General features: G+C 35.4%; 2 protein-coding genes, 1 long non-coding RNA gene, 1 other non-coding gene and 1 pseudogene across 12 annotated transcripts in view; all 5 read right to left on the reverse strand.

The window, feature by feature from the left end:
- The window catches only part of LOC129901554 (putative pentatricopeptide repeat-containing protein At1g12700, mitochondrial), a 38,749-nt gene extending 34,406 nt beyond the window's left edge, over positions 1-4,343 (reverse strand). For all 9 annotated transcript variants that reach the window (XM_055976781.1, XM_055976777.1, XM_055976775.1 and 6 more), the window contains exon 1: positions 2,244-4,343. In XM_055976781.1, coding sequence (XP_055832756.1) covers positions 2,497-4,284 — 1,788 coding nt within the window. In that variant the 5' untranslated portion in view covers positions 4,285-4,343 and the 3' untranslated portion in view covers positions 2,244-2,496. The remainder of the gene's footprint in view (positions 1-2,243) is intronic.
- On the reverse strand, positions 244-806 carry LOC129901558 (uncharacterized). Its single transcript, XR_008769866.1, has 2 exons — positions 602-806; positions 244-353 (listed from the first exon to the last, which is right to left on the reverse strand). It is a non-coding gene; the product is annotated as an uncharacterized LOC129901558 (long non-coding RNA).
- Positions 4,344-11,817: 7,474 nt separating the features above from the next.
- Positions 11,818-11,933, reverse strand: LOC129901930 (U5 spliceosomal RNA). The gene has a single exon (XR_008770010.1). It is a non-coding gene; the product is annotated as a U5 spliceosomal RNA (small nuclear RNA).
- Positions 11,934-16,409: 4,476 nt separating this feature from the next.
- On the reverse strand, positions 16,410-20,442 carry LOC129898948 (internal alternative NAD(P)H-ubiquinone oxidoreductase A1, mitochondrial-like). The gene is made up of 8 exons (XM_055973662.1): positions 20,386-20,442; positions 19,236-19,449; positions 18,684-18,847; positions 18,504-18,569; positions 17,277-17,437; positions 17,007-17,121; positions 16,716-16,883; positions 16,410-16,565 (listed from the first exon to the last, which is right to left on the reverse strand). The coding sequence occupies exons 1-8, from the start codon at positions 20,440-20,442 to the stop codon at positions 16,413-16,415; spliced, it is 1,098 nt and encodes a 365-aa protein (XP_055829637.1). The 3' UTR covers positions 16,410-16,412.
- Positions 20,443-21,271: 829 nt separating this feature from the next.
- LOC129898950 (putative pentatricopeptide repeat-containing protein At1g12700, mitochondrial) lies at positions 21,272-23,317 on the reverse strand (annotated as a pseudogene).
- Positions 23,318-26,512: the final 3,195 nt, after the last annotated feature.

Consider the following 26,512-nt stretch of genomic DNA (forward strand, 5'->3'; position numbering starts at 1 on the left):
AGTACTCCTGTCAAGTTTCCCCCTTTTTTTCTTCATTTTGTGTGCTTTATAGTTAAAAACCAGTAGTCTTGCTAAGTATTCCAAAATTTGTTCTTTCAAAATTGTTGTTCTTGTATACTCTCATTGTTGTTCTTGTATACTCTCTTTTCTTTTTGGCGTGACTTAAATTGTTTGTATATCATATGTTACTCCTCAAGTCCATCATATAGTACATTATTGCAAATCTTATTGTGTATAAAGCAAATACACTAAAAAAGGGCATTCAAAAAAGAAATGAAGCAGAAAGTAGTACCTATCATCAGTTGCTTCGCTTTCAGAACTTCAGTTTCAGGCGTGACCGTGATGAACCTGTTCTGCAAACCACACATTAATTAAATTGACATCATTTAATGGAATGCCTATCTGAGATATACTACTCCTCAAATAGATAGAAAATGACAATACAGAAGATAACAAATAGCATTGGAAATGCTATTCCTAAACTTATAATGTGTACACATAAGGGTAACTCACACTATTTATCATATCAAGAGACCAGTAATACCAGATTTTCATGATAAAGAATAGTGGAAAAACAATCAAAATATCAGAAGTGATGTACCTCCTCGATAAGCCAGCATGAAAACCCAAGCAACGTTTTGATTTTCATTTTTCATCTTCCACAATTGCATTGGATTCCTTTTCATGTGAAGTGATAAACCAAAATTGTATCAAAGTTATAACATAGCTGAATAAACCAAGCGAAAGAAATATTCGCTTCTTGTTTTTCGCATGAAGCTCTGGTATCATGTCAAGGACGGGAGGATTCTCACTTATAGAGTTCACCAGTAACTTTGCTGTAGTTGCATCAAATGAGAAGCCCCTTCCAGTCATTTCCTTAAAAAAAGTTACCATTTCATTTATTTTCCTGCACCTAAGATATCCTTGCACAATAACATTGTAAGTGACATTGTTAGGAAGACAATTGTTCCCCTCCATTTTTCTAAGCATATCTTTAGCTTCATCTAACAACCCTTTTAGATAAAATCCAGTTATCATTGTATTGTATGTTATCGCATCCGGAAGCAATCCCATTGAATAAAGTTCTCAAAAATAGCATGAGCTTTATCGAGTTCACCATTTTTACACAATCCATTAATGATAATATTGTAAGATACAATATCAATATTTTCTGTCTTTGTTTCCAACTTATTAAAGAGTTACATAGCTTCTTCAACAAGTCCGTAATTCAACGCGCTAAGTTAAGAATTAGTCTTAGATGTATCACATATAACATTTCACAACAGACATCACTTCCACTCAGAGGAATCATAACAATAGTTTAAACAAATCGTAGTCAACAATTCTTTCACTGATATTTCTCTTAAGTTTAAAGTCAGATGTCAAAGCATCAAGTTAAGATAACAGAACTACAATGATGGAACTTGATATGATGGCACAAGAAATGAAAACGACAGCAAGATTGTCACAAAAGCATAGTAAAGACTCAAATCTTAAATAACACCACTAAACTGTATGAAAGAATTTTATATTTTTTTGGATAAAGGTAACTTTATATTCACATCAAAACTCAACAGCAAAACCTGATCAGGTGGGATTTACAGCCCCCAGGGGGTAATTTCAAAAGCCAAAAACTGGGCAAAAACTTTACAATTGAGCTATAAAGTCCACTAAACTTTCTACCTCCCCCACCAAATCTTGTTTACACCAAAAATATAGCAGACTCAAGCTATTCATCTTGATTTTCTGAATGCTGCTGTATGAAAGAATTACAGAGAGCAGATAAGTGTTTGGACACATCAGTCTCAAAGGAAAATTTTGGCCCTTTTGTGTACACATTATAAGTCTAGTAATATCATTTTCAGTGCTATTTTGTATCTTCAGCAACATCGAAATATTCATGCTTCTGAGTAAACCCTCCCAAAGAAAAAAAAATATCTATTAATATTTTCTTTTGCCGATTTCTCCAGCATTGCTTGTAAATCAAGCAGCAAATTTTGTTCCCTTTTGTGTACACATTATAAGTCTAGTAATATCATTTTCAGTGCTATTTTGTATCTTCGAAATACAGTTAATATTTTCCTTTGGAAATATCTATTAATATTTTCTTTTGCCGATTTCTCCAGCATTGCTTGTAAATTTTCCTTTGAAAATATCTATTAATATTTTCTTTTGCCGATTTCTCCAGCATTGCTTGTAAATCAAGCAGCAAATTTTGTTGGCATAAAACTGGGCCAAGATACAAAATAGCACTGAAAATGATATTACTAGACTTATAATGTGTACACAAAGGGGAACTTACCATTATTTCTTTTTTAAGAGAATGTGTATGTCACCATTTTTTCTCAAATCAAAACTGATGTTTGGAAAGCTCAAGCGATGTTCTAATTGCCATCACATTTGGCAAATGCATTGGACGACATTTCTTTTGCAGGGATAAAAAGGAAGCTGTATCACAGTGATAGCGTAGCCGAATGAACCAAACAAAAGAAATGTTCACTTCTTATTTTTCGAGTGAAGCTCTGGTATCATGTCAAGGACAGAAGAATTCTCCCTTACAACGTCTACCAAAAAACCAGCTGTAGTTGCATCAAATGAGAATCCCCTTCCAGCCATTTCCTTCATAAAAGATGCCATTTCACTAATTTTGTTGCACCTGAGAAATCCTTGCACAATGACATTATAAGTGACATTGTTTGGAGAACAACCGTTGTCTTCCATTTTTCTTAGAATATCTTTAGCTTCATCAAACAACCCTTCAAGACAAAATCCATTTATCATTACGGTGTATGTTCTCACATCCGGGAACAATCCAAGGAAAGAAAGCTTCTCGAAAACAGCATGCGCTTCGTTGAGTTTACCATTTTTGCACAATCCGTTAATGACAACACTATAAAATGCATTATTAGTATATTCTCCACTTCTTTCTAACTTATTAAAGAGTGACATAGCTTCTTCAACAAGTCCACACTTAAAATAACCATTGAGCAAAGTGAGATGAGTGTATATATTTGGCTTGGTCCCCGCAAATAGCATCTCAGCATCAATTTGTTTTGCTTCACCAGTTCTTCCAACTTCAAACAGACCTTGCAAGATAGTATTGTAGGTAACATTATTAGGTTTTGATCCCTTTCTAGAAATTTCACAAAACAATTGCATGGCCTTAGCCAAATTCTTTTTCTTACAATATCCGTTTATTAGTATGTTATAGCTAATAATGTCAGGCTCAATGCCCTTCTCTATCACGATATCAAAAATTCTTCTTGCTCTATCTAGTTGACCACACAAACAATATCCATCCATAATTGCATTGTAGGTGATTATATCAGGATCTACACCCTTTTCGACCATGTGTTTCATTACTTCCTCCGCACCTTCGACTTCTCCTTCTTTGCATAGTCCATCTATTAGTATGGTGAAGGAGTGCACATCTGGATAAATATTAAGGTTCACCATCTCAGAGAACAAAATCTTAACTTTTTCCCACTGACCAATCCTACACAAACCATCAATTATTGTATTATACGTGACTATGTCTGGAGGAATACCTCTCTGCTTCATCTCATTCAAAAGAGTGATAGCAGCATCTAAGCTTCTGTCTTTGCAAAGGGAATCTATAACAATGTTGTAGATATATATGTTGGGCTTAGTGTTCCCTTGTTCCATTAAACGGAGCAAACTTAAAGTCTTGTCAGTATGGCCCCTTTTACTAAGTCCATTCATGACAGTTGCATACATGACTACGTCAGGCTCACAAATCTTGTTTCTCACCAATTTTTTGAACAATTCAACTGCATCTTTAACCTTATTTTCAGCAAAGATTCCTCTTAATAGGGTGTTAAAGGTAACAACACTAAATGGAATGCCACTTTTCAAGTAAATGGTTAACACCGAAAATGCACAATCAGAACGATGCATCAGACAATAACTATTAATCACACCAGTCAAGATGAAAACATCAATTGGGATACCCAATTTCTGCATTTCTCGAAAAAGAGAAAGGACAGCAGTGTAATACTTCATACTTATCATATTCTTAAACAATTTAGAGAAATGGACAAGTGAAGGAAGAGGTTTCATTCTAACCATTTGATTGAAGAGATTCACAGCATCATCTAAACTCTTTACTTTGTCAAAATTGCTACTGTTTAACCCAACTTTACCCTTTCCTGAAATGGATTTATCAGAATAATCTCTTACTGTAATTGCGGAAGCAGAATGTGAATTAGGGAAGAAAGAGATAAAGGGAATAGCATTGCCATTTCGCAGAGAAATTCTCTTCATCTTCAATGGCTAATGGATGTGTGACTGTTGCCCTGCTCAGCGTGCCCTAATATATGGACTTCAATCTTTATTTCGTGTGCTTTTTGGAAATTTTTAGAACTTCAATCTTTATGTAAAAAAATGAATAATTTGATTTATTGATTAATTTGATTTTTGTATATATATATATATTATAAGAATAAATTTTTATGTGTATATTATTTATTAAGTACAAAAAAAAATTAAAATAACTTAAGTGTTTTAAGGAAAAAATATACTTAAAAAGAAATATTATAACTTACTACCATACCAATAAATAAGGAGCAAAATTAGATGTAGGAAAATATTTTCTATGAAAAATTCTGACCTCGACATTTGAATGTAAACACGACATCGATGATCGATTAGGATCCAACTCCACATTCAATCTGAGACATGACTTCTGACACCCTTACCCGGGACCCGACATTCAAACTCAGATGCGACATCTGAATCAGGACCCGACTGGATACTCCCGTGGGACCCAACCCAGACTCTTGAGGCCCGACTCTCAACCTAGGACCCAACTTCCAAATCGGACATGAAACAGACTCCTTACTCAGGACTCGACTTTCGAATCAGTATTCGACCTCGACATTTGACACTAATGACTGATTTAGGACCCGACCTCGAGATCCTACTGTCGAACTGAGATCCAATCCTGACATCTGATTCGGGGTTCGACTTTCAAAGCAAGACCCTAGCATTTGTCTCCAAATCTTCAACTTATCATTAACTCCGTCCCAAGTCTTATCAATCAAAACTATGTCGTCTGGCAAATAGCATACACCATGGAACCTCCTCCTGAATATCGTGTCAGCTCATCCATCACCAAGGCAAAAAGAAAATGGGCTTAGCACAGATCTCTGATATAGTCCCACCTCAACAGGAAAATGCTCTGAGTCACCTCCCACCGTCCTAACCCGAGTCTTGGCTCCAGTATACATGTCTTTTATCGCCCTAATATATATCATCGGGACACCTTTAGCCTCCAGACACCTCTAGAGAACACCCTTCTGAACTTTGACATAAGCATTTTTAAGGTCAATGAACATCATATGGAGATATCTTTTTCTTTCTTTAAATTTCTCCACCAGTTTCTACATAATATGGATTGCTTCAGTAGTCAACCGCCCCGGCATGAATCCGAACTGATTCTCTGAGATTGACATTCCTCTCCTCACCCTCATCTCCACCACTCTCTCCTAAATCTTCATAGTATGGATTCATAGTTTGATACACCTATAATTATTACAGTTTTTGATATCACCCTTGTTCTTCTACAGTGGAACCATAGTACTCCACCTCCATTCATCAGGCATCTTAGCAGTCTTTAAAATAACATTAAATAACTTAATCAACAACTTCAAACCTGTCTTGTCAGTGCTCTTCCAAAAGTCCATCGGAATCTCATCAGGGCCTATCGCTCCCCCTTTCCTCATCCTGTTAAGAGCACGTTCAATCTTCTCAACATTAAAACACCTACGGTACCTAAAGTCTTGAAGACTATAAGAGTACGCCAAATCACCCAGTACAATGTCTCTGTCTCCTTTTTCATTTAGGAGTTTGTGAAAGTAAGTTTGTCACCTTTGCTTGATAGAAGTCTCATCCACTTACACTTCACCTTCCTCGTCCTAGATGCACTTTACTAGGTCCAAATCTCATGCTTTTCTCTCTCGCTCGCTTTGGCAAGCCTATACAATCTCTTATCCTCACCTTTTTCCCCTAACTGAACATACAAGCGTTCAAAAGATGTCATCTTAGCACTGGTGACCACCACCGACTTCGCTTCCGTCTTTGCCTTCTTATAGATGTCTCTAAGCCTATTGTTCTCCTCCTCATCCACACACTCCAATCACTTTGTATAGGCAACCTTCTTGGCTTTCACTTTGCCTTATACTTCTCCATTCCACCACCAATCTTCTTGACGAATTTATAATATTAATGAGACCATATATTTATATAGGGGTCTTTTGAAAATATATTATCTTATCAAAATGAGTGATTTTTTCCATTGTCCAAGTCGGCACCGGAGAAAAATATTATCATAGAGAGATTATCAAACACCTTCACAAAGTAAATAGTACCAATATGAATTACAAATAAGGTGGTTAAAAATTGAACCAAAATCGAAAATAAGCTATTGGTAATAGGTAATAGGTTTTTTCAGCGGTTTCGATAATAATTTTTTTTTATTATCGGGTTATTTGTTCTTAACGGTTTGAGATTTTTCTTAACATATAACCGATAACCCGATAGTATATTAATAAATTATATTTATATCATTTGATATATAAAGTCATTGACTTAGGGTTTAGTTCATAGTTATATTTGTTGTTGTCTCAAACTCTTGGTTATTCTACAATGTGCTACTGTTTGTTTTTGAAAAAGATGCAATCTTTCAACTCATGTGCATGATTCATTTGGTTTGTCACCTTATTTTAAAAGTGATTTTCAATAATTTTTTGCGTCAAATCTTAACGGTTAAATCGATAACCGAACTGATAATGATGAATAACTGATAAATCGATAACTAAATAGATAATGACTGATAATTAATAAATCGATAACCAATAAACTAATATCTTAATGGTTCTATAACAATTTCGGATGTCTACGAACTGATAACCGATAAGTCGAATCGATAAACTTCAAAAATGAATCGAATCAACCGACACACAACCCTAATTAGAAATAAAATTTAAAAAACAAACATGTCTCCAAATCCTTGGCACGAAGTCTCATTCACATGTTCCGCATAAATTTTTCTTCACATGCACAAAAAAATTAATCCACAATGACTTATATATAGAGATGAATTTAAAAATTTAAGATTATGAAAAAAAAGTTCATCTTAAAAGTTTAAAGGATCTTCACCTTGTTAATAGCCTAATTTAAACTAACAACAAAAGAATAGGAAAAAAAATTAGAACGTAAAATAAAAAAGACATCAAGGATAAGCTTTAAAAAAACTCAAAAGAGAAAAGTTGCTCATATTTGCAAAGAAGAAAACTTTTTGGATCTTCTACCAAATAGGAGTTGAGGTAAAAAAGACCTTGATTTTTATAGATATGGAACGTGGTCGACATTAATTCACTTAATATTAAAAATAGATATCTAATTTTTTTCTCCATATATTCTAGGTTTAGAAGTCCTTATTTTATCAGGGTTCTTCCCATGATAAAGAGTCCTTAATATGGAAGAATTTAATACATAAAACTTAATTGATTTTGAAGTCATATTCTTGCCATATATTTTAGGAGTTTAGTGAAAGAAAACTATTTAATTTTGCTTCCCACATATAAGAGTCTAGTCAATATAATAAAAATAATTAAATAATAATTTGAGAAAATGGTGAAAAGACGACTTTGTCTAAAACGAAATATTTTAATGAAGGCAAAATGTTCAAATAAAATTTATTAAGGACCTTCGTGCTTTTAATATAGTATAGATAATTCAATTAATTTTGGCAACAATGAAAATACCATGTGGTGTGAATATAATATAAGAAAAACTACATAATTACACATACTTCACTACCATATTTACTAGTATTATATATACTATTAAATATAACGTATCTTATCATTATTAAGAGTTTCCTACTATATACATGTATTTTTGCTACCAGATACATTAAAATAGGGAGAGAGGCGAGAGAGATTAGGGGGGCGAGTGAGATTCATATGTATCTTAGATACATGCGAATCACACTAGATACATATATTTGTATGTATCTGGCATGATTCACATGTGTTTGAGATATCATATACATGTGAGCGTGGCGAGTGAGATAGAGAGAGGCAAGCAAGATTTGTTATGTATTTTAGATACATGTGAATCTACTTGGATACAATATATCTAAAACGTATTTAAATGTATGTGGACGTATCTGAATACGTAATAATATTACAAATTAGAGTATATCGAAATAATCAACTCTTAAACTAATGGGATTTATCATTTATGAAGTCCCCCTATAATTATAGCATTTTTCATAGTCCATATAAAATTGGAAAATATACAAAGTGTTTGTGATAAATGGAAAGCATTTTTTTTTGAGTTATGAAGATAATAATGTCATGAATGAGAGTTGGAGTATTTAATTAGTGGTCAAAGTCAGCACAAACTAATATTACCAGCAAATAATTACCAGAAAAATGAATAAATGAGGCTGTCTTGATAGCAAATGGTGGGGTTGCATTTATCCCTCTTCCATTGTAGTTGTCTCACATGACATTATTTCATGTTGATCTCTATGCATGTGAAACAAATTAAACCATCAATTATTCACATAATTAGTTTTATTCATTGATCATCTATCAAATTTTTAGTTTATTTCATGAGAAAATAAATTAAATAACACTAAATCAAGTACAACATAAAAATAATCACTAAAATCCCCAAGGAACTAGTGTTACAAGTCATGAACTACTAAGAATAGGGAAAAAAACGAGATGGAAAAAAATCTATAACTATGCTGAATTGTGATAGTATACATTTTTTTTCGGTTTTCCACTCGATGTCCAAAGTTTGTGGAGCCCGACAATGTAACACCCCCTAAAACATTATATGTAGTATTTCAATTCTCGATGAAAATGATACTACCTCTGTAATGTGCGCATAACTTTTCATATAATAGTCCAAATTAGGTGATTCAAATTTATGAATAACCCCAACATCTTTACCTACAACTTTCATGAGACCATATCTTGAGATTCGGAGGCTAAGTAGATAAAATAAATTAATCTTTGCAAGACATAGTGCTGTGACGAAATGGAGTGTTTGTAGAATAAAAATCATATCTCACTGTAGGGTGCTCCAAATTGGTTGATTCTTAAACGAAAGGAAACTAGACTTCTATATCTACAATTCTTATGAAGACACCAAATCCTAATAAGGAATTTATCTTGTTCAAACGCAGCTTCAAAAAAGGGTATTCCGTTAAAAGAGAGCACATCTCACCTACCATGGAAAAATCTAGAACCATTTGACATCATTCATGACATCAAAATTCCTCATTGAATTTTCAAGATCATCCTTGTGATTATTTTTATTTATTGTTAGGTCCCTCCTCCACACCTATAAATACCCACCTTATTTCCTCATTTTATTAATCAAACTTTCTCAAGCAACTCTTCTTTCTATACACTTCTTTACTCATTCTCAAATATAGTTTTAGTTTTAGTAGTATAGAATACTATTTCAGTGATTCTTATACTCCGGGTAGTACACAAAACGCTCCGGCGAGGACAAAAGGCTAGGGGTTCAAGAATGTTCCAATTCGAAGTAAAGCTTCAAATTTAAGGTATGTAAGACTATTCATATCATTGGATTGAGTTCGTCCATGCGCCCAATATCTAAATTCATCGTAATTGAGTTATAGTTGAGTTTTATCAAAATCTTGAATTCTAAATGAATTAATTCTTCTTCTATTGAGTTAGATATACTTATGCATTGAGATTAGTATTGTTTTTATCTCTCATATTATTGGAATGATTGTTCATGACTACTTTTCCATGAACCCTAATTGATTTGATGTTCATAAATATTTTTACACATGTTTTGAGTAAAGATGTTGGCTTTTAATATTTAATTGACAAAAAGAGTGATATGAATTAATACTATATAAGTATTTTATTGAGTTTTGAAAAAGCAAAAGAATTGAGTTTAAATAAATTTGAGTAAATGATGTTTTGAACAAGATGTTTTGATGAGATGTAAATGATGTTTTTGAAGTATAATGATCTATGAAGAGGTAATGAGATGAGTTTGATGATTTAAATTAAAGTCCAATGAGACTAGATGATAAGTTTAATATGAGCACATATTTTGGGAGTAGTATTGAGCACTGAGTTGGGTAAGAGTTTAATTGACTCAAACCCCAGAACTACGTAGCCAGCGTAGGATGGAGGCTATGCCTCTTAAGTCCCAAAAAGAGGACTTTGATGATTGGATTCAAGATGGCGATTCCTTTACCCTGTCAAGGTAATTGATGGATGTGGAAACGACATCGCTTCATTGTATCATCACTAGCTCATAAGTGATGGTTGTCGGTTAGACAAACTCCCAACTGAGTAAGCATTGCTTATTATTATTATTATTATTATTATTATTATTATTATTATTATTATTATTATTATTATTATTTTTAAAACTTGCATTACATATTAATGTTGAGATGATGTTGAGTTTTGAGCCGAGTCTTCCTGAGAGGAGTTTCTTGATATCTATCCTTATTTTCCTACCATTTTACATGCTCGTACATTACACGTACTGACATCATTCGACCTGCATCATTTTATGATACAGATTCAGGTGTTAGAGATTCTTAACAGACGCATTGTTGAAGATCATTTCTTTCCAACTATTTGGGGAGTCCTTCTTGTATTCGGAGGAACTCCTTATCCTTTTATTATTGTTGAGTGTGGTGTTCCTTTTGAGGTAGCCATTAATATGTCATTAGCACCATCTGATAGTGTTAGAGGTTTCATAGACAGAGTTTGATAATGTAATTGGAGTAGTTCTTCATTGAAACTACTTCTTCTAAGGATTATTTCTTTCCTTGATGTTGATGGTGAGCCCACATAAGTATTTTTATTTTCACTTAAGTCTTCTGCTGATGAACGAATGAGTGATGAGACCAAGTGGTTCTCTCGGAGGCTAGGGATAGTTTCTGAGTGCCGATCATGCCTAGGGTACCCTCTTGGGGTGTGACAGACAAAATTCGGATCACACACTACAAGTCCAATTTGGGGATGACGCTCCCAACAAAATTTTCTCCATACACAAGGCTCAAATCCGAAACATCTGACTAAGGGTGAATCAATTCCACCACAGCCCATGTCGACATAATATATATTTTGTGCTACACGTTGTATGATTTCAATGTATTTTGATATAAATTAATTATTACTCGTTTAGTGAAACTAATAAATTGTTGGGTGTAAAATAAATACAATATATATATATATATATCTTATCATTTTTATATAAAACTAAAGATGATTTTATTGGAATCATTTCTCAATAATATATGTATCCAAAAAAATGAAAAAAAAATCACTCTTCAACATTAATGACACTAAAATGTGAAGTAAAAGAAAAAGAAAAAGAAAAAAAATACATTATTTTTTGCTACTAACTTTTTGAATTTAAGTTATAATGTAATATTTAGGGGTCACATAATGCATGATTTTTGTTGGATCAAATCTTTCGGATCTAATGCAAAGGGAATTTATTCTAAAAATTTTCCTTTAATTATGTACAATTTTTAAATATTTTAAATTCTTCTTTCAAATGTCTTAAACACTTAATTTAAGTAGAAAAAAAATACTTAACACTAGATAAAAATTGATGATGTTATTTTAACTACATAATCATGTATGTTAGATCAAAATAAATGATTCAAAGACATAAGCTACACCCTCTACACCCTAAACCAATAATTATCAAACTTAATTAATCTATTGAACAAGATACATCAAAAATACTCGAAACTAGATTTATAGGGTTAAACTCAATAAAGAGTAACCCTCCAAAAATAAAGCGTATGCCACTATTTGCAGAGCACACACGGTATTCTTTAGTAAAAAGCAAAAGAATAGTTCGCTTTGTGCTTACTGATGGGCTGTGTAAGTTGTGTACAAAATATATAAAATTTTTTCTTTGATTTTTCATTTGGTTCGATATTAATATTGAAGCCCAATTATTTCGTATTCGCACTGCGCCTAGGGCCCCATTCGGGGACACACGATTCTTACTAAGAATTTTTTATACTCCGAACTCAAAATCAAGATTTCTAATTTAGGGAGGAGTAACTTTATTCACTGCCTCTTCTTTTATTTTTTATTTATTGATTGATTAAAGACGATTATAGGAGATAAAAATATTTGCAAGAAGTCAGATCTTTTGGTAGGAAGATATATGAGATTATATAGATAAATAAATTAAATTCATAAAGTGTTTTATATCTTTGCTTGATTTAGTATGTGAATTAGAGTAATATTTTTCTACTTATATGATATATCGTATTACTTTTAATTACAAAAATAAGTCTATTATTCAATATCATAGTAATTGTTACGTTTTTTTTGTTTTTTTGAAATTGGATTATACTCAAGATCTATTTCTTTACAATTTCTTTCTCCAACATTCTACAATATTGTTGTCACTTGACACTCTTTCGCTAAAAATATTCACTCGATAAATATGTAAATAATGTGTATATACAAATATGCCGTCATTATATGAAAACAATACAACATAAAACCATTTTGGGACATGAAATAGATCCCCTGGATCTCTACAACCTCAAATCTAAATTGTGATAATAAATCGATACTACTTCCACAAAATCCAATGCAACACGCAAGGAACCATCCTTTTTTTTTGGGGGGGGGGGCTCTTATATCCTACTTATATCATGACCAAATACTAAGGTTGTCAACCAGTTAATTAGAACATAAAACTTGTTCCTCCAACTCACTACACGAGTCAAATATGCTGAACGCCAAACAAAAAAATTTTGAGTATTGTATCTTTTGCTGGCTTGCTGATTCACCCACTTTGCATCTGCTGAGAGTAGCTTTTTATCACTTTGCTTTTGTATGCGTATAATGAATTTTCTATATTTAATTGTTAAGGTAAATGAAGCGAAAGACAAGCTGAAGCTTTGTGACTTTGGCAATGCTATGTTTGCTGGCAAAAACAAAATTAATCCATACCTCGTGAGCCGCTTTTACCGCGCCCCTGAGATCAGTAAGTATCATTTCTCAAGATTTTCCATTTATTATTTTTTGATCTTCCTTTTCACTTTGTTTCTTTTGTTTGATGCTCTAATGTTTTGATCCTAAGTAGTTTTATGGATCTGCGGTTTTGTTTGTTAATGTATTTTGTACTTGGCTTGCCCATACGATCATCCGATGGATATTTGGTCAGTAGGTTGCTGTTTGTTTGAGCTTTATGCTGGGAAAGTCTTATTTCTAGGTCGTACTAATAATGACATGCTCTGTCTTCATATGGAACTGAAAGGTCCATTTCCGAAGAAGATGCTTTGAAAGGTTTGTCTTAAGACATTCTCTGAATGAAAACATTTATGATTTGAAGTTAATAGGCTAGTCAATAATTTGCTGTGGACAATTCTGTTATGATGATTGTATTAGGTAGTGGCTTTTATAGTTTTTAATGAATAATGACATGATATAGCTAGTATGGAAACAATAATACTCTTTTCTTCTTTTATCACAGGGTGCATTTACATATAAACATTTTGACCAAGATCTCAATTTCCTCGCCACTGAAGAGGATCTCGTCGTTTGCACATAAACTTGAATTTTCCTTTCAATTTATTTTTCTTAGATATCAGAAACCACATCTCTACCTCCCAAGGTATGGATAAGGTCAACGTACACTATAACCTCCTCACAACTCACTTGTGGGATTACATTTGGTATGTTGATGTTGTTGTTGTCATATTGATTTTGTTGCTAGAAAGTATGTCTTGACTCTTGGACACTTGGATAAATTAGCTTTCATTGAGTGTACAACTTTGTAGTGGGGTTATGAATATGTTAAAGTCATATTGGTGTAACGGGAGTTAGTTTTTGTAAGATAATTTAACTCACCCACATATACAAATTGCTTGAGCACTATTGCAGTCTTTTGGACTTTATCCTTCTTGTGATAGTGACTATCACTTATTTTGACATGCCTCTTGAAATAATTTGGATCTTGTGCATCTTGACTTTGGATTTACAATTCATCTTATTTATGGACTTACGTCCAATTTAAGTATGAAACTATGACTAAAAAGTTACTCTCCTTCTTCAGCTCAAATTCTAAAGATGGTTTACACAGAATATCTCCCTGCCGCCATTTGGTCTGGAAGGAATTTCAGAGTCTTTTGTATAGAAAGAGAGAACTACAGGCTATGTTAGATCATCAGTGAAGCTAAGCGTTGTGTTCTACAAGCTATCCTTTTGATAATGTTGTTTACATTCCATAGATAGTAGCAGTGTTTTCAATGGTGAAAGGCGAAAAAGGCTCTAAGGTCTGTTGGGGGTTTAAGCACAAAGCGTAAATAAAGCGTGGCCTTAAATGAAAAAAGGCGCAAAGGGACAAAAAAATACAACTATATATGTTTAGTCCAACACTAATAATTATAAACACGAATGACAAATATATGACCAAAGAAATTGCAAAACAAAACTATGATAAAGTGAACTATCAATTGTTTAGTGTCACTTCTTTAGAAGAGGCTCATTGGAAAGGAAAAGTTTTCCTTAGAACCTTGCAGACGACACTAAAGCGCACATAAAGTAAGGCAAAGCACTCAACACCTTTTGAGCCTCGCTTCAGGGCTTAAGCGCGCCTTTGACTACACTGGATAGTAGGTAGTGTTTTTTGATGTATCAATGACTTTCTTTTGGAACAAGGTGTAATATCGCTTAGCTGTGGTATTTATCATTCATTACTTGGTGATTAATACAAGTAATTAGTTACAAAAAAGGTACTTACAACATTAATCTTTATTCTCTTTATTTTTGGGTGGATTCTGGTTCTTCTTCTTATTCGATTATGCTTGATGTTGTTGTTTGACGTAGTGTTGGGCAAAATTAACTAATTGGTGGAATTTTGGATTAGCTTTATGAAGCTTCTTGACAATTGAAATTTTGAATATTTGCATCTTGAACTACTTGATATTTGATTTTCTTGAAGCATCTACCTTCATCATTAAGTATTTGATGGTGATTTTGATATGCTCATTTCTAGAATTCATTTCTTGAGCACCTTATATGGCTATAGCTAAATTCATGTGTTTAAGTTTGATATGGAGAATTCATTTCTAGAAAAAATTTTGAAGAGACGTTTTTTTGGGAATTGGAGAAATTTATGGCTCCAAGCCCAAAATTTGTGTGCTACTAAACTTTATGCTTAGCGATAGTTTGTTGTTATCGTAGGTGATGTACCTGAAGAGACTTAAGGATGGTCACTTGAAGTGGACTCTTTAGAAGCATAGATGGTGATCACATTTGCATATATATATATATATATATATATATATATTTGTAGACTTTTGGGGATTTGTACGTGAACCATATGATACACTTAGATATGTACTTTTTAATGCATGTTGGCCATGATGTACCAATACATAATTTCACTTACCAATACATAATTTCACTTGAAGTGCACTCTTTAGAAGCATAGATGGTGAAATTGTATATTAGATTAGTTCCGTTAATATTAGACACAATCAGCTGCGGGAGCGATGCTTGGCATGGTTGAAGTTGCAAAGACAATGGCTTGTCGTGGGAAATCTATTATCTTGGCGCACAAGCCACAGTGGCACGGTTATCAATTTTTATTTTATTTTTTTCAAAAAAAGACTTACCAATTTGCAGTACACGTTTTGGCTTTGTTGTCTCTTGAATAGACTTGTTTGTATCCCCTAAATACCATACATGTAATATTTTCCAACGACTTTTTATGCTTCAACTCTTTCGTTTCTAATTTTCTACATAACGTGTCACCAGATAATCGCATCAAGCACATTCTAGTCGTTTATTAGACCAGTATGGCGTCCATGCAGATGTTTTCTGTGCTGTTGTAAGTGAACATTGGGATTAGCTGAACTGTTTAAAGTCTACATACAAGGAAGTCATTAGTTTCATCTTGTTTGGAAGGAGACCTTTCAAAATTTAACTTTACTGCTCTTTGGTGAACTTTTTAAATTCTTTGCAACTATTTGCATTGTTAAGAGCCTTGGTGCAAAAGTAAAAATTATTATCGTGTGACGAAGAAATCATAGGTTCAAATTGCTGAACACAACCTTTTTTTCTTCTAATTTTAATATAGATTTTGCACGGATTGCCCTTATTTCAAGATGGTCTTCTTGATTTTCATTAAATGAAAATTTATGGGTTACAAATACGCCGTCGTTATATGAAAACAATTCAACATAAAATCATTCCGGGACTTGAAATAGATCCCCTAGATCTCTACAACCTCAAATCTAAATTGTGATAATAGACCGATACTGCTCGCACAAAATCCAATGCAACACGCAAGGAACCATCCTTTTTTTTTGGGGGGGGGGGGGCGGCGGCTTATATCCTACTTATATCACGACCAAATACTAAGGTTGTCAACCAGTTGATTAGAACATAAAACTTGTTCCTCCAACTCATTACACGAGTCAAATATGCTGAAAGCCAAAGAAAAAAACTTGTGAATCCTGCTAGAGATACACCTTTTGCTTCCTGCAATGAACATACGTTAAAAAAATGTTAAATAGATTCAGAATTAATGTACGGAATGAAAAATAGAAAAATATGAGCTTCCGTTGGTAACATATGTGGAGAATATCGACTAATCCATAGGGTGAACGAATTATAGTAATTAGTTCCAACCCGAGGCAATAAACCATGCCAGAGGAGCCGATGTACAAACAAAAAAAACATTTTGTAGATAAATGGATCTCCCAAGTTAATGTTTTGTGCACAATTGGCATGCCCTCCACCTTCTTTACCCACCTTGTTCAACAAACTTGCCAAATATTTTCCCTGCCTCTCTGCAACCTGATCAAACAAAACAAACATCCTATGACAATTTAGAGACATTTACCTTTAAAAAATTGGGACACACACACAGGGGCGGGGCAAACATTGTGGTTGTGGGTTTGATGGAACTTAGTAACTTACTTGGGCCAGAGCTGGAATAACTTGTCTGCCTGTACTTTCAAGAAAACCACTGCAATCACCAATTGAGCATACATCTTGTACCGATGGGACGCGTAACCATTCATCAATTTCGATCCTATTAATTCATGGAGAGTTATCAGTAAATAAGGGGGGAAAAAAACTAATATCATGAATATCCTTCGCCCTTATCTTTATATCTCCCACTGTGAACAAAGGTCAATGAATCTTAAGAAGTTATATAGGAAATTGTGGAGTGAAATGACTACTTACCTCTCTTTAGCTTTTGGTATATCAAGTGAGTTGACAAAAGGTGAAGGGCCAACACCAGTAGACCACACTAACATACCATAGGGGACATCTGTGCCATCACTAAGAATTATCTTCTCCGGTTGCACATCTTGGACGAGGCCTCGTACAAGATGAACTCCTGACTGAAAACTGACAAATCATGTAAATGGCACCTACTAATTACTAGTTATTTCGAAAACAACATCTCTACTTCTAAGGTAGCGGTAAGGTCTGCATACACTCTACTCTACCCTTCCTAGACCCCACTTTGTGGGACTATACTGGGAATGTTGTTGTGGTTGCTTCTTTGCTAGTTATGAGTTTTAATGACCAACATATCATGTTTTGAACTGTTGGGCTAAAATTGTCTAAGAATACTCCTAATATGGTGTATGATATTTTCCCCTTTGGACCAAGCCCGTACGGTTTTCCTCAAAAGGTCTCACATCATTAAGAGTATCTAACACCTTATAAGTAGCTCCTTTTTCTTTTGAGGTATCAAATGTGGGACTTTGTTCGCACACCCAACAAGAAATACAGTTGAAAAATGATAAGACTGCAATCATCACAAACAACTTATATATGGACGTAAAGGTGTGTTTTGATAAATAGTTGGTGATAGATCAGGTAGGAAACGCAAACGCGTGATAAATTAGGTAGAAAATTCGCAAAAAAGTGATACTTATGTGTGTTTTTGACCATTATCTCTTTTGGATTTCTTACAGTTTCTGATGCACGTTCAGCTTCTAGAATGTAAGCGGTTCCAAGATATATTCCTTTGTCTTCACTGGACACAAAACAAATGGAAACTGGCTTCACTTGTCATATTAAGACAACCCCTCTATGGCTCTATATTCTTTCCCAATAGCTCAGATGAACCTCTTTCCGCATGTTCTCTAGAGTTCAAGAACAGATTCTTGCTATCGCTTATTTTGTCCATTAAGTCAGTTTTTCTGCTAAAGGCAGCATTAAAAACATGTATATTGTGATACATAAGAATAAGAACAATTAAGCCTCTATGCTACTATTGACACCCGAAACTAGAAGTTACAACTGGAAATCCAACTTTAGCTAGTTATTATGATCTAATAACAAGAGAGTCTCAATCTGTGAGTGCACTCTGTGACAAAGTAACTGTGTCGTAATATATACTTCAACATATATAGCACAATAACAGAAAATTACACGGATATTCGATCAGTATCTCACCTTAGTCAACTGTTTGGTTGCATATACACATAAACGATCATCAAAGGAGGACAATATCTCATTTGCCTATCAATTAAGGACACGGAGCTTAATCAAATATAAGCAGCATTTTCAAGTTTTTTCAAGACTCAAACACTGCTACAGACATAATAATTATAGAAATTGAGACAATAAGTTTGCCTCAATCAACATGACGTGAATGTAGTCTTTGACATGAGAATATCTTTGACATGAGAATATCTTTAGGATAAAGTCACTAACTTCGCCACTGAACTCAACTCCTGTTGCACCACCTCCAACTACAACACAGTGTAATAGTCGACGCTTTTCTTCCTCAGTAACTCCTGCCTCATCCATGACCAAAAGTGAAAAGAAATTGGTCCGTAATATACTTTCGATATCACATTGTTCGGTTAAACTTTTACATCAGATCATAACATAACTTCATCCAATATAACAGTAAAGTCACAAAACTACTTTTTGTCACAGTAAAGTAATCAAACTATAGTGAATTGCTCAAAAATTACAAACAACACGTCACTTGCCACATGAGGCTTTGCATCTGTATGTTCCGATCATTTGTATTTTTTTCAGCACTTCACACATAGTTCATTTACTTTAGTATGATCAACAAATAGTTGGGATGAGTTTACTATATTATAAGAGGTGAAGTTCAGTGATCGTACGTGAACTTAACATTATATTGAAACTATAAATAGAAACAACATATACCAGGGACATCAGACTGCATGAGATTTAGAAGTAGTTTCCTCCATATTTCCTGACCATGGTAAACTTCACGAAGAAATGTAGCGTGCTCGTTTACACCCTTAATTCCAAATGTCAAAGCTTCTGCTCCAGATGCAATGACTAACTTGTCATATGAGATATTGAAATTCCATGGCTTCAAGGTTTCAATTCCCTCTGTCACAGTTTGGCATTGTACCTAAAAGTACCAGACAAATTTCTAAAGAAACAGCTTGGGAAGAATCTAAGTGTAAAATTGAACTATTAGGACATTTCGAAATGTTCGACAAAATTCCACTCTAAAATTATTCGATACAACTTTCAAGAATTCAAATTCATTTCACTATTCAAAATTTAAACTACACCATAATCTAACTTCTCAACTAGTATTATTACAATTTTTTCTTCAATCGATAATATAAACTCTAAAGTTTCATAGTCAGAAAATCTAATATGACTCATTTTAATACTCAAGTTCAATCAGCTCCTACTTCGAAGTAAGACTACGGATTGTTTTGAAGCTTAGTAGCTAAGGAATACTTGCGTGTTAAGTGTACGTGCTTTACACGAGGTTAAATTTGTGACAGAATCTGATCACGTCACGTGATAAACTAAACTTAGTAGGAAATAGATATGTGTTACTCATAGCTTAAATTGTCCAAAAGATTCAATATTTCATAGACAATTGAATATATCTGGTAGTCAAAGATACCCGATACTTGTGTTGGTGGGAGGTAGCATGTACTTGATGAATAGTAGAAGGTACACACAGGTGGGCCCGAACACCACCGTCATTAAAAAAAATAAAGACAACTATGATGAAGCTAACATGTGGAGACATGATCATGGAACAATTTTAACATTACATCTACGTCCATGCAACCAAAGTTCTCCTTTAATGAATCACCCCTTGGTAAGGATTGGGTTGATCTTGTCAGTTCTAGCATTCCATATACGGTTTGCCAATGATGTAACTACGACTTCAGAAACCAGCAAGAAGATTATTCTGGTAGCAATTTGTAAGTTAAATCAATTGTTATTGATTCTAAGAAAAAATAGAAAATGATAATACCTGATGACAACAATAATAAAAATACCTGAAGATAACTAAATAGCACTAAAAATGATATTATACTGATAAATCCATTGCATAGGACACTTGTCTATCTAACCTGTATCTTCTTGATGCCATTTATACCAGCACTTTAGTCATTCCATTGAAACACACGCAGAGATATGATTCACTACAAGTTTCAAAAAAAGATATGATTCTCTACAAAAGACCCCCAATTATCTGCCTTAAATTTAGAGCTTTCATTTTTCACTAGATTGTGCACAGTTGTAGCAAATAGTACAGTTACACAAGATCAGACCACCAAGTTAGAAACTAGGAAAAAAGATTTCCAAGCCAACAGTAAACTGCAAAACTAATGGAAATGCACATAGTAAAAGTGTCAAGACCAACACTAGCCTGCAAGAAATCAAGGTAGTTTCTCGGAAAAAATAATAACAAATGGTTTCCTGATGAAGGATGTCATCATGAACAAAGCTTGTTGTAACTCGGTGCAACCATTCCGGTACTAGCAACTTGCCCTGCATCAACCTGCAGATAAATTAACATACACTAAATAATATGAAAATCAATAAAAAGGGCAAACCTAGAAAGATGAAAGACAATTACAAGCAATGCTGGTGAAATCGGCAAAAGAAAATATAACAGATATTTTTTTTCTTTGGGAGGGTTTACTCAGAAACATGAATATTTTGATGTTCTGAAGATACCAAATAGCACTGAAAATGATATTACTAGACTTATAATTTGTACAAAAAGGGAACTTACCATTATTTCTTTTTAAGAAAATCAGTATGGTCACCATTTTTTCTCAAATCAAAACTGATGACTGGAAAGCTCAAGCGATGCTCTAATTGCCATCACATTTGGCAAATGCATTGGGTGTCATTTTTTTGCAGGGATAAAAAGGGAACTGTATCAGTCTATCACAGTGATAGCGTAGCCAAATGAACCAAACAAAAGAAATATTCACTTCTTATTTTTCGAGTGAAGCTCTGGAATCATGTCAAGGACAGGAGGATTCTCCTTTACAATGTTTACCAAAAACTCAGCTGTAGTTGCATCAAATGAGAAACCCCTTCCAGCCATTTCCTTCATAAAAGCTGTCATTTCACTAATTTTTTTGCACCTGAGAAATCCTTGCACAATGACATTATAAGTGACATTGTTTGGAGAACAACCGTTGTCTTCCATTTTTCTTAGAATATCTTTAGCTTCATCAAACAACCCTTCAAGACAAAATCCATTTATCATTACGGTGTATGTTCTCACATGTGGAAACAATCCAATAAAAGAAAGCTTCTTGAAAACAGCACGCGCTTCGTCGAGTTTACCATTTTTGCAGAATCCATTAATGACAACACTATAAAATGCAATATCAGTATATTCTCTCTTTCTTTCTAACTTATTAAAGAGTGACATAGCTTCTTCAACGAGTCCGTAATTAAAATAACCATTGAGCAAAGTGACATGAGTGTATATATCAGGCTTGGTCCCCGCAGATAGCATCTCAGCGTAAATTTGTTTTGCTTCACCAGTTCTTCCAACTTCAAACAGACCTTTCAAGATAGTATTGTAGGTAACATTATCAGGTTTTGATCCCTTTTGAGAAATTTCACAAAACAATTGCATTGCCTTAGCCAAATTCTTTTTCTTACAATATCCGTTTATTAGTATGTTATAGCTAAAAATGCTAGGCTCAATGCCCTTCTCTATCAAGATATCAAAAATTCTCCTCGCTCTATCTAGTTGACCACGCAAACAATACCCATCCATTATTGCATTATAGGTGATTATATTAGGCTCTACACCCTTTTCGACCATGTGTTTCATTACTTCCTCCGCATCTTCAACTTTCCCTTCTTTGCAAAGTCCATGTGTTAGTATATTGAAGGTGCGCACATTTGGATAAATATTGTGGTTCACCATCTCAGAGAACAAAATCTTAAATTTTTCCCACTGACCAATCCTACACAAACCATCAATTATTGTATTATACGTGACTATGTCTGGAGGAATACCTCTCTGCTTCATCTCATTCAAAAGAGTGATAGCAGCATCTAAGCTTCTGTTTTTGCAAATTGAATCTATAACAATGTTGTAGATATATATGTTGGGCTTAGTGTTCCCTTGTTCCATTAAACGGAGCAAACTTAAAGTCTTGTCAGTATGGCCCCTTTTACTAAGTCCATTCATGACAGTTGCATACATGACTACGTCAGGCTCACAAATCTTGTTTCTCACCAATTTTTTGAACAATTCAACTGCATCTTTAACCTTATTTTCAGCAAAGATTCCTCTTAATAGGGTGTTAAAGGTAACAACACTAAATGGAATGCCACTCTTCAAGTAAATGGGTAACACCGAAAATGCACAATCAGAACGATGCATCAGACAATAATTATTAATCACACCAGTCAAGATGAAAACATCAATTGGGATACCCAATTTCTGCATTTCTCGAAAAAGAGAAAGGACAGCAGAGTAATGCTTCATACTTATCATATTGTTAAACAATTTAGAGAAATGGACAAGTGAAGGAAGAGGTTTCATTCTAACCATTTGATTGAAGAGATTCACAGCATCATCTTAACTCTTTACTTTGTCAAAATTGCTACTTTTTAACCCAACTTTACCCTTTCCTGAAATTGCGGAAGCAGAATGTGAATTAGGGAAGAAAGAGATAAAATCAAATTTTATTTGCAAAGCATTCTTATTACAATCTATTTTTTATTGGTTTAGCGAATATAATTTTGTCTTTCACAATATACGAGTTAACTATGTATGTTTACTAATAAAAGAAAAAGGTTAGATACACACATTCCTCCCCAATCTTGCTTGCAGGAATACATTAGATCTATTGTTGTGGTTTTGTTTTTAATTTTTGTGTGACCGTGCCCAATTGTTTGAGAATAATAATTTGTTTGATGTATTTTTTAATATTTAACGTAAAGACAAATGCTTTGGATATCTTTTTACCTAATAAAAGTTCCATGGCTAGTAACATGAAAATTCACTTGCTATTGATAAAGAAAATACATTATCCATCATACACATTCGAATACTCCAAATATGTGGATAAATTCAAATAAGTTAATTTAAATTTGAAATGATTTTTGAGAATTTACATCAATGTCAATTTTTTACATAAAATAATCTCCAAATCTGCACAGCTCTTTATCATAATGTAATAGCATGGACAACGTCTTCAATGACCACCCTTTATCATACCACTCTTAATCAACTATTGAGATATTCTTGATGTGGTTATCAATCTTAATCAATTATTGATATGTGGTTATCAGTCTTTATGCGTCTGCTGCCAAAACCAACAACACCACGAGGAGCGGAACACTCAGGCGAGCAATCACCAGGTAGCTCCTCTGAGATCTGCTCAGCCACGCGCCGTCACGCGCCGCCAGCAACCCCAGATCTGCGACGCCACGCGCTACACGCTCCGGCGCGTGTGGCAGTTTCCGGCCATTTTTCGGCTCCGTTTTTTCTCCCAGGGTGGTCGCCTCTGCATTCCGAGGCTGACCATATATTTGTATCCTGTTTTACGGCGAGTGAACAGTGCTCCGGCGGGTGAACAGTACTTTCCGGCAGTGAACAGTACTTTGGTTCTCGGGCAAGTCGAGGAAGATTAATATAGCTTGCGTCCAAGAGACTAAATGGGTAGGACCTAAAGCTAAGGAGGTGGATGGGTTCAAACTTTGGTTCTCGGGCAAGTCGAGGTTTAAGAATGGAGTAGGGATATTAGTAGATAGCGAGCTTAGAGATCAGGTCGTAGAGGTTAAGAGGACAAATGATAGGATGATGACGATTAAGTTAGTCGTTGAAGGGATCACCCTGAACATTATTAGTGCCTATGCGTCGCAAGTGGGGTTGGACGAGGAGACAAAAAGGCGCTTTTGGGAGGACTTGGACGAAGTGGTGGTCAGTATACCGCCTACTGAGAAGCTATTCATAGGAGGAGATTTCAATGGGCACATTGGGTCTGTTTCGACGGGCTATGACGAGGTGCATGGAGGATTTGGTTTCGGGTGCAGGAATAGTGGAGGAGCCTCACTCTTGGATTTCGCAAAGGCTTTTGGTTTAAGGGTGGCCAACTCGAGTTTCCCAAAGAAGGAGGAACAATTGGTAACCTTTCGTAGCTCGAGGGCGGCGACGCAAATAGACTTCTGGCTCCTTAAAAAAGAGGATAAAAGCCTCTGTAAGGACTGCAAGGTCATACCAAGTGAGTACCTTACGACCCAACATAAACTATTGGTCATGGACTTGGAGATAAGAAGGAAGAAGAAGAAGAGGGTCGTGGATGACCGACCGAGGATTAGGTGGGGTCGTTTGACTCCGTCTAGTGCCCTAGAGATGGGGGAGAAGCTGATGGCTATGGGGGCGTGGGATAGTAGGGGGGAGGCGAGCAGTATGTGGGATAGGACGGCCAGCTGCATTAGGGAAACAGCTAGAGAGGTGCTGGGGGTCTCACGAGGCCGCCATGGCGGGCACCGAGGGGATTGGTGGTGGAATGGAGAAGTCCAGGAAAAGGTAGAAGCAAAGAAGCAGGCATATGCAAAGTTGGTATATAGCAAGGATGATGAAGAGAAGCGAACGAACAGGAAAAAGTATAAGTTAGCGAATAAGGAGGCGAAGATGGCAGTTTCGACGGCCAAAACGGCAGCCTTTGAACGCCTTTATGCAGAACTAGAGGAAAAAGGCGGGGATAAGAAGCTATTTAAGCTTGCCAAGGCGAGAGAGAGGAAGTCACGCGACTTGGATCAAGTGAAGTACATCAAGGACGAGAATGGTCAAGTACTGGTACAGGAATCCCGCATTAGACAGAGATGGCAGTCATACTTTCACGAACTCTTGAACGAAGGAGGGGACAGAGACTTTGTGTTGGGAGACTTGGAGCACTTGGATAGGCGTCGCGACTTTGGGTATTGTAGGAGAATAAAGGTTGAGGAGGTTAAGGGAGCTGTTCGTAGGATAAGCAGGGGAAAAGCGATCGGACCTGACGAGATCCCTGGGGAATTTTGGAAGAATGCAGGTAGGGTAGGATTGGAGTGGCTGACTGCGCTGTTTAATGTCATTTTCAGGACATCGAAGATGCCGGAAGAATGGAGGTGGAGTACAATCATTCCCGTGTACAAGAACAAGGGAGACATTCAAAGCTGCAACAACTATAGAGGTATCAAGCTGCTAAGTCACACTATGAAAGTGTGGGAAAGGGTGATAGAAATAAGAGTGAGGAGTAGTGTGTCTATTTCAGAGAACCAGTTTGGATTTATGCCGGGGCGCTCGACTACAGAAGCCATTCATATCTTAAGGAGATTGGTAGAGCAGTATAGGGAGCGGAAAAGGGACTTACACATGATATTTATTGACCTAGAAAAGGCCTATGACAAAGTTCCAAGGGAGGTCCTATGGAGATGCTTGGAGGCGAAATGTTTACCTGTGGCATACATTAGAGCGATTAAAGACATGTATGATGGAGCTAAGACCAGGGTAAGGACGGTAGGGGGGGACTCGGAGCACTTTCCTGTTACGATGGGGTTGCACCAGGGATCGACTCTTAGCCCGTTTCTATTCGCCCTGGTGATGGATCAATTGACTAGACAAATACAAGGTGAGGTGCCTTGGTGTATATTGTTCGCGGATGACATAGTCCTGATTGACGAGACTCGCAACGGAGTTAACGACAAGTTGGAGGGCTGGAGACAGACGTTGGAGTCTAAAGGATTTAAATTGAGTAGGACCAAGACAGAATACTTGGAGTGCAGTTTCAGTGGACTGCCGCGTGAGGCTGACGGGGAAGTGAGGCTTGGTACCCAGGCCATTCAAAAGAAAAGAAGCTTCAAATACCTTGGGTCTATTATACAGGAAGATGGGGATATCGACGACGATGTTTCACACCGCATCAGTGCAGGGTGGATGAAATGGAGGCTCGCCTCCGGAGTGCTGTGTGACAAGAAAGTGCCACCAAAACTCAAAGGCAAGTTCTACAAAGTGGTGATTAGACCGACCCTATTGTACGGGGTGGAGTGTTGGCCAATCAAGAAACTTCATGTCCAGAAGATGAGAGTCGCGGAAATGCGAATGCTGCGGTGGATGTGTGGGCACACTAGGATGGATAGAATTAGGAATGAAGATATCCGAGACAAGATGGGAGTGGCATCGGTGGAGGACAAGA

Source organism: Solanum dulcamara, chromosome 8 (assembly GCF_947179165.1).
Source record: "Solanum dulcamara chromosome 8, daSolDulc1.2, whole genome shotgun sequence".
NCBI classification, from domain to species: domain Eukaryota; kingdom Viridiplantae; phylum Streptophyta; class Magnoliopsida; order Solanales; family Solanaceae; genus Solanum; species Solanum dulcamara.

Excerpts from the sequence above, each read along its gene's own strand:
- LOC129898948 (XM_055973662.1), bottom strand. The coding sequence starts at position 20,442 with ATGGCATCAAGAAGATACAGGTTAGATAGACAAGTGTCCTATGCAATG. Across the intron at positions 18,570-18,683 it reads TTCACGTCATGTTGATTGAG|GCAAATGAGATATTGTCCTC; the intron begins GCAAACTTATTG and ends CTTAATTGATAG. Across the intron at positions 16,566-16,715 it reads GGCATGGTTTATTGCCTCGG|GAAGCAAAAGGTGTATCTCT; the intron begins GTTGGAACTAAT and ends TGTTCATTGCAG.